The sequence below is a fragment of the Myotis brandtii genome, unplaced genomic scaffold, assembly GCF_000412655.1.
Source record: "Myotis brandtii unplaced genomic scaffold, ASM41265v1 scaffold134, whole genome shotgun sequence".
Classification (NCBI taxonomy): Eukaryota; Metazoa; Chordata; class Mammalia; order Chiroptera; family Vespertilionidae; genus Myotis; species Myotis brandtii.
The window spans coordinates 2,148,652-2,157,145 of record NW_005354756.1 but is presented as its reverse complement, the minus strand read 5'-3'; the positions used below and the strand labels follow the sequence as shown (position 1 = coordinate 2,157,145).

Below are 8,494 nucleotides of genomic sequence, written 5' to 3'. Positions count from 1 at the left end.
AGCCACATGTGGCTCTTTGGCCCCTTGAGTGTGGCTCTTCCTAAGTCTTAGGAGTACCCTAATTAAGTTAACAACAATGTACCTACCTATATAGTTTAAGTTTAAAAAATTTGGCTCTCAAAAGAAATTTCAATCGTTGTACTGTTGATATTTGGCTCTGTTAACTAGTGAGTTTGCCGACCACTGAGCTAGGGCATACCTCTGTGATTTATAAATAAATGTTCTCTTATAGTTTGAGTCTTGGCTCTGAATTCTTTCCTAACCAGAGCTCAAGTAACGAGAATGCTGAACCCAGTTCCAGTCTGGCCTCACCAGTCTAACACCTGGTGCCTTTCCTGCCGCCCACAACACAAGAACTTAGAGGAGCCCAAGTTGAGACTGCTAGGAAGTGTGGAGGCTAGAGGGCTGGCTGGGCTCCCACAGGCAGCAGCTGAAGGTCCAGTGGTATATTTCAGCTGCAGGGGGTTCCCCCTGAAAAGCCTGAGGTCTAAACCCCAAGCTGGGTTCCTTAGCCCAGAGCACCAGAACTGGGAAAGGTGCCTACATAATATCTGGCTGTGAAAAGCAGCGGGGTTTCTATCCGCCAGGGAGAGATGACTAGAAACCAAGGTAACCTCTTAAAGAGCCAACGTGAAAAATTGCATTTGCAGCCACTCACCTTGGGCTCCAGAAGAGGGAAGGCAGAGTAGTGCTCTAGAGCTGTGTGAGGAGAGTCTGCAGTTGGTGGTTCTGGGGAGAGAGCTGAGAGTCAGCAGCTGGGATCCCGTGCTGAGTCATTCCCCCATATTGCAGAAACCATCTCTCTCAAGCAGACCTTTCCCATTCATCCAGCATTAGCCTGGGGAGAAGCAATAGCCTCACCCGTTGGAATACGTGTGGAGCTTATGCTCTGCTGAGGACATATAGCTAGAGGCTGATTACGTGACTGAAACTACTAGAGAGCCTGTAGGCAGAGGCGGATCTCTGGGTGCTTTGAGTCTTTGCCTGACCTATTCCTGGACCTAGGGCTGGTAAAAGCAGACCTTGGTGCCCAGCTTGGTCCTTTCCATACACACCCAGGACCACAAGTTGTGGATCGCTGATACCGGTAGCTCCAAACAGGTTGCTCAGGGCTTGGCACAGACAGCATCTGACACTGACCTGCACCCAGTCCCTCCCAAGAGTCCCAGAACCAATACACCCAGTGGCCAGCTTCAGACAACAACAGAGCAGGACCCAATAAGCTTCACAAGTAGCACATCCCCAGGGAGATATTGGCAGGCACCAAACCCTGCTGAAGTGATGTCTGCTACTTGTGCTTTGTGTGATCAGCACCTACACGAAAGCCTGCATGCTGTGTTTGGGGTTGAGCCTCACTGTCAGCCAGCCTGAGGCTCCAGCACGAATGGGCCAATAGCAATCAAAACTCCATTACAGACTTGGCATCTGGTAACGCTAGAGAACGAACCAGCACATGACTATGAACAGGAAGAGGATGAAAAAAATGCATGTCCCTCAGGCTCCACCCTATACGGATGCTCCATCTGCCTATTCAGAGCTCCATTGTCCAAGCTTTGTGCACCCAGAGGCTGCCACTGTCCCCACCATGTCAGCAGCATTTCCTGGCGCCTCACTGTATCTTCCCATGGCCCAATCTGTGGCTGTTGGACCTTTAGGCTCCACAATCCCCATGGCTTATTACCCAGTTGGCCCCATCTATCCGCCTGTTCAACCACCTGTGCTGGTGGAAGGCAGGTATGATGCAGGTGCCAGATTTGGAGCTGCGGCTACTGCTGGCAACATTCCTCCTCCACCCCCTGGATGCCCTCCCAATGCTGCTCAGCTTGCAGACATGCAGGGAGCCAATGTCCTCGTAACTCAGCGGAAGGAGAACTTCTTCATGGGTGGTACAGATGGTGGCTACACCAGCTGATGAAGAACCAAGGCCACTTCTGTACCAGGAAAGACATCACAGACCTTCAGCACTTCTCACAATGTAACTGCTTTAGTCAAATTAACCTGAAGTTGCAGTTTAAGACACATGTTGTTGGGGTGTCTTTCTGGTGCCCAAAATTTCAGGCACTTTTCAAACTTAATAAGGAACCATGTAATGGTAGCAGTACCTCCCTAATGCATTTTGAGGTAGGGGAGGTATCCATTCATAAAATGAATGTGGGTGAAACAGCCCTAAAGATCTTCCTTTAATTCCTCTGGAGTAATACTGTACCATACTGGTCTTTGCTTTTAGTAATAAAACATCAAATTAGGTTTGGAGGGAACTTTGATCTTCCTAAGAATTAAAGTTGCCAAATTATTCTGATTGGCCTTTAATCTTTAAGTCTTTGATTTCTATTGCTTGTTATAAGTGAAATGCATTAGTTGTCTGTCTTTTCTTTTCCATCTTTTGTCCCACTTCCCACGCCCAACCCATCTTCCATGCCCTCCCGCCAATCTCCAGTGAATCAGTGGTGCAGGACAGAAAGCCAGTCAGACTAATTTCCTTCTCTTCTTGCACTTGTCCCCACTTGTCATCTTTAACTTGTCTTTCACAAGGATCCTCTGAAACCCCGTCTGTGACCAAAGCATAGACCCCGTTATTTATGTTTTTGCATCTCCTCAGGCTTAAGTGGAGGGTGCCTTTTGGACCCTCCTCATAGGCTGTCTCTTTATACATGAACCAAACCCAAATTTGCTTTGGTGCCAGAAAAACAGCTTATGTGAACAAAGGATAGCAATACAAACTATAAACAACAGTTTGTTTAAAATGTGTGTGTGGGGGGGGGGGCAAGGAGGAGAATGTATTTCATAAGCCTGATGACTTTAGAGCCAAATTTAAGGAGAGTTGTCAGATAAAAAATTGGTTACATTTATTGTCCAAGTGTCTGATGCAGCCACTCATGGCTCCCAATAATTCCTAAACTGGGTTAATGGGGTCATATTCTAAAGCTCACCTGTGTGGGCTCATTAGTATGTGCGGTTTTTAAAAAATATACTTTTATTGATTTCAGAGAGGAAGGGAGAGGGAGAGATAGAAACATCACTGATGAGAGAAAATCATTTATCACTGCCTCCTACATGCCCCCCACTGGGGATTGAGCCTGCAACCCAGGCATGTGTCCTGACTGGGAAATAATCATGACCTATTGGTTCATAGGTCGAATCTCAACCACTGAGCCACGCCAGACAAGCAAGTGTGTGTTTTTAATGTAAGTGAAATCCATCTGTGTGATTCATATGTGAAATGTGTGAAAGACAAACACTGTATGATCTCACTTATATGTGGAATCTAAAAATATGGAACTCAGAGAAACAGGAGTAGAATGATGGTTGTCAGGAGCTGGGAGGTGAGAGAAATGGATAGGTAAGTCTTGACATGCATGTGCAGCTCAGACTATGGTTTATAGGCACTCCCACCAGCTTCCTTTTAGTGAGGAAATGGAAGCCAGGGAAATCAGAAGAATAACTTGAGGCCAATCAGCAGTTGGGCAGGTAGACCACCCCAGGTCAGAAATTTACCTATCTGAAGTGTCCACTGTTTCTCTCCAGGTTACCAAACCTAGAGCAGATGCCTTCTGGGTAGACTCAGGGTGGGCAGCCATCACTCCTTCCTAAAGGGTTTTCCTCCAGGCTCTGGTTGAGCAGCAGGCAAAGCAAATTGGAATGACTGGGGTTGTTGGTTAGAGGAACCGTTTCTTCAATGGAAGCTTTGGGGCGCCCCTGTGTGGTTGTCACAGGAACTGCTGGTCCAGACTTGGACTGAGACAGGCAGGCAGCAAGGTCCTGGCCCTGTGCCAGACATACCATAGTCAGGGGCTCATTTGATCTTCAGCCTATTGGCCTGTGAGCTTCACTGGTTTGGTTCCCGGTCAGGGCACATGCCTGGGGTGGCAGGCTTGATCCCCAGTAAGGGGCGTGCAGGAGACAGCCCATCGATATTTCTCTCTCATTGATGTTTCTATCTATCCCTCTCCCTTCCTCTCTCTAAAATCAATAAAAACATATTTTTTTTAAAAAAGCTTAAATGGAACATTTAATTCAGACCCTCAACTAGGCTTTGGAACTGAGTAGTCATTTTTGGACCTTATAAAGGGCTTCCCAATTTTATTAAACCCAATGCTTCCAAATTATCATCTCAACATTGAATTGACACAAAAATTATTGAGATTTTACATTTCCTTTTTCATACTAATGGTTTTAAAATCTGGTAAGTATTTTGCACTTACATCACATTGCTATTGAGACTAGCCATACTTCAAATATAGCCACATGTGACCAGGGTGACTGTATTGGACAGGGCAGCTCTAGACATTATCATATTGAAAGCACGGCCCTCAGAGAGACTGACCCACTTGCACAGGTTTCAGTCACATGCCAGAGGTGCTCACACGTGAGTATGGTTTCATTATTTCCTCTTCATAGAGGTGATCACACTTCATCACCACCTTCTTGCCTGCCTTCCCACTACACTGAAACATCATGAGGGAAGGAACTGTGTCCACCCACCGCCAATGCCACCACCATCAATTCCCAGCAAGGATTTGCTGTCAGACTGCCTGCACAATTAGAGGAGAAGTGGCTATTTGCTCAGCACCCTCCCTGAGCTAGGCACTCAGTCACTTTATCATCATTCCCCATCACAGTCCCAGAGGGCCCACAGTCACACATTCATTATGGAGCATAACACCATTTGGGGAGGGAAAGCCACTTGCCCAAGGTCACCCATGTGGTAAGTACCCAAGTGGGACTAGAATCCAGGCCTGGTCGGTTCCCACACTTCATGCCTTCCACCTCACCAAGGGCAGTCTCAGAGGGACTGTCGTCATCCAGTCCAAGTCTGGTCTTTGGGGACAAGAAACAGCTATATTTTATTATAAATGTTTACCACTGTTCAGTTTTTTGCATATATTACTGGGATAAAAATTAATTATAAGTTTAAAATCCCCTATATACCACCTCTCCTCCCCCGAGGGAAAGTGCATGAATTAACCTTTATGTGTTTCATAGATCAGATAGCTATTTTTGTTTCTGCTCTGACATTATCTGGAAATAAAATTATTTTGAGGTTTTCAACAAACCTGCTGACGTTAGAAATTTCTGTATCTCTCTTGCTCATGTGAAGGGCTTTGTAATTATCCCTTCTTTGAATTTCCCACCTCCTGGCAGTTATCAGGGCTGGAGAAAATGCCCAGTCCACACCAAGTAGTGGGCATAGTGTTTTGGTAAGAGTGTTGAGATAAGACTTAGTTATAAAACAGTTGGTTAGAATGAGAGTTCTGTTCAAAAAGAAACAACAGGCTCAAGGTGGAGTCCCTTGTCCCCATCACAGCAAACCAAGATTTTTTTTTTAAATACATTTTATTGATTTTTTTACAGAGAGGAAGGGAGAGGTATAGAGAGTTAGAAACATCGATCAGCTGCCTCCTGCACACTCCCCACTGGGGATGTGCCCGCAACCAAGGTACATGCCCTTGACCGGAATCGAACCTGGGACCCTTGAGTCCGCAGGCCAACGCTCTATCCACTGAGCCAAACCGGCTACGGCGCAAACCAAGATTTAATTGCAATTTCACCTCCTTCCGGATATGCGACCTTGAACCAATTTTTGTTCATTAAGAGTTCTGATCTGTAGCAAGTCCCCCAGTATCTCCTGAAACCTAACATTTTCATAGAGTTCTGGTGCTCAGGCAGCTGGCTTTGAGCCAATCTTGCCACTTATTAGCTCTGTGACCTTGGACAAGTTATTTAACTGATTTAAACTTGTTTCCTCATTCACAAAATGGAAATAATTATAATGTCCCCATTTCTTAAGAGTTTTGGTGAGGATTAAACGGGACAATGAATGTATGTGATAACGTATGTAGTATTTACTTGGATTGGCCAATAAATTAGCTATGGTCAGTATTATTTATAAGAACAATGTTGATCCTATGCAAACACCTGTATATGCAGTTAGCATAAGTGGTATTAAAAATAATATAACACATTAAAAATAATATTTCATGGGGTTGGTATTAGATAGACTGTAGTTCAGATCTGAGTCAGTTACTTGCCTTCTCTAGGATTCAAGTGCAGTGATCAAGCAAAGTTAAGGTGGTCTGTGCACCCCACTGGGGCTTATGTTAGTGCAGACCTCACATATCTGGGCCTACATTGATGAAACAAAATTCACTTGCTGAGATTTTTGAAATTTGATGAATAGAATTTGAAAATCAGCTTTCATCTTAGGGCCATATAGACAGCATATACAATGCAATAATGTCCATGATATAAAGAGTTCCTCTATGTTAATAAGAAAAAGGCAACTGAATAGAAAAATGGGCAAAGGTTCTGTCAGAAGAAATAGAACAAAATGCTACCTGTATGAAAAGATTTCCTAGCAGTAATACTCAAATAAGTGGAAACATTTTAAATAATACAACTGGTTGTTTTGGTGTATGGGAAACAAATTAATATTGGTGTTTGTTTGCTTAAATTAACTTTTTTATTTTGAGATAATCATAGATTTACATGGATTTTAGGTAATAATACAAAGAGATCAGATGTACCCTTTACGTAGTGTCCCCCAATAAGTGTCTTGCAAAATTATAGAATATGTTTACAACCCGGGTATTGACACTGATACCGTCAGGATACAGAACAATTCTATCACCATAATGGCCTGTAATGTTGCTTTTTAGACTCATACCCTAGAACAGGGGTGGGCAACCTTTTTGTGAGTGCGTGCCAAAACCAGCAAAATCTCTGACTCAAAATTCTTCTGCGTGCCAACCCTAATTTTTTGAGGACATGTTACGCCTACTTGATATCTCTTAAGGTGTACGTATGTGAAGAACCTTGAAGAAATAATAAAATTCATTCGAGCGACAAAAACACAGTATATGATGATGAAAAATACATTTATTTTTTAATGTATACATGTACACTGATAGTCCGACAGAAAACTTTATGACTCTGTTTGATATTATCAGTGGGACTTTTGCTGCTGCATCACTGATGACAGAGATTCTACATCAGGTTTTTATTTCGTGACCTTCAGAGATATGCACGAGCTACTACTTTCATCCGTCAGGCTACTCCCATTATGAGACTTAACAAAATTCATCACTGAGAACAAAGATTCACAAGCGTATGTGGATGAAACCAAAACACTGGTCAGATCTAGGAAGGCAGGGAGAGTTAAGGCAGAGGCATAGAAATTGCTCTTCCCCTCTCTCGTCAAACCATGTCTATGGTCTTTAAGATAACTTGTTATGTAAAATTATTTATTTATCTCAGATGCACCTACACTGAATTTATCTGAAAAACAAAAAAGTTGATATTAAGAAAAAAATGTAAATGGAAGATTATAAGAGAGGGTTTCGCGTGCCAGCAAAAGTTACTGGCGTGCCATGTTTGGCACGCGTGCCAGGGGTTGCCCACCCCTGCCCTAGAATGTTATATATATGGAATCATATAGTATGTAAATATTTGGGATTGGCTTTATCTTTTTTTCTTTCCACTTAGCCCAATTCTTCAGAAATTCATCCCACTTGTGATGTGTATCAATAGTTTGCTCCTTTTAACTGCCATTTGGTATTGAGTGGTTTGTTTGCTTGCTTTGAACAACTGGACCATTTAATAAATTATGCTGGCCAAACTGGTTATCCATGTGAAATAAATTTTTTATTTTTTTATTATTATTATTTTGTTGTTGTTAATCCTCACCTGATATTTTTCCATTGATTTTTTTTTTTTTTTTAGGGAAAGTGGAAGAGAGAGGGAAAGACAGAGAGAGACATCAATGTGAGAGAAACCCATCAACTGGTTGCCTCCTCGGGGAGGAGCGTGCAACATGCCCTTGATGGGAATCAAACCCCGGACCCTTTGGTCCACAGGCCGACGCTCTATCCACTGAGCCAAACCAGCTAGGACTGAAATACATTTTTTAAAGACATTTTTATCCCACAACCGTAGGCAAAGAAATGAATTTCAACGGAATAAAAGGTTCAAATGAAACAAAGCTGTTTTACAGAAAACCGCTCATACCCTAGTGAATGTCACCTTCCTGAATAAGAACGAAAAGTCAGAATCCAACAAACACAAGGGCGCTTTGGCTAACCCCAGACACACAGAAAACACTTGTTTTGGCAAAATGTGTCAACATAGAGATGACATCGCTCGAACATATTTCTAACAAGGTTCATTCCTGGGTCATGTAAAAAATTCATGCAAACCAGCAAGCCAATTTGGGGGGAAAAAAGTCACGGAGAGTAAGGCCACCACAGGCCAAGCCAGGACCACACACGCAGCGCTGGCCACGCCACGCTTCCCCCAGGACGGCCTAGTTCCTTCGTCCCCTCCACCCGAGTCGCCACAGTAACAAACGCAAGGAAACCGGACAGCCCTCCCTTCGCCCAAATGAAAAACCGAGTGTGGAAAAGGGAAACGCCAGCGCATACCCGCCATCCCGCCACCCTGCGAGCGGGGCCCTCGCCCTGCAGTCCTGGCGCCAGACTCCCCGGGGAGGACGCCTCCC

At 43.9% G+C, this 8,494-nt stretch overlaps 2 protein-coding genes across 2 annotated transcripts in view; one reads left to right on the top strand and one right to left on the bottom strand.

The window, feature by feature from the left end:
* Positions 1 to 681, bottom strand: part of CX3CR1 (chemokine (C-X3-C motif) receptor 1) — an 18,574-nt gene extending 17,893 nt beyond the window's left edge. The window contains exon 1 of the mRNA XM_005860420.2: positions 659 to 681. The gene's annotated coding sequence lies outside the window, so the exon portion shown is untranslated. The remainder of the gene's footprint in view (positions 1 to 658) is intronic.
* An 802-nt stretch (positions 682 to 1,483) lies between these two features.
* LOC102239146 (DAZ-associated protein 2) lies at positions 1,484 to 1,912 on the top strand. Its single transcript, XM_005860438.1, has one exon. It carries the CDS (start codon positions 1,484 to 1,486, stop codon positions 1,910 to 1,912), a length of 429 nt encoding a protein of 142 aa, XP_005860500.1.
* Positions 1,913 to 8,494: the final 6,582 nt, after the last annotated feature.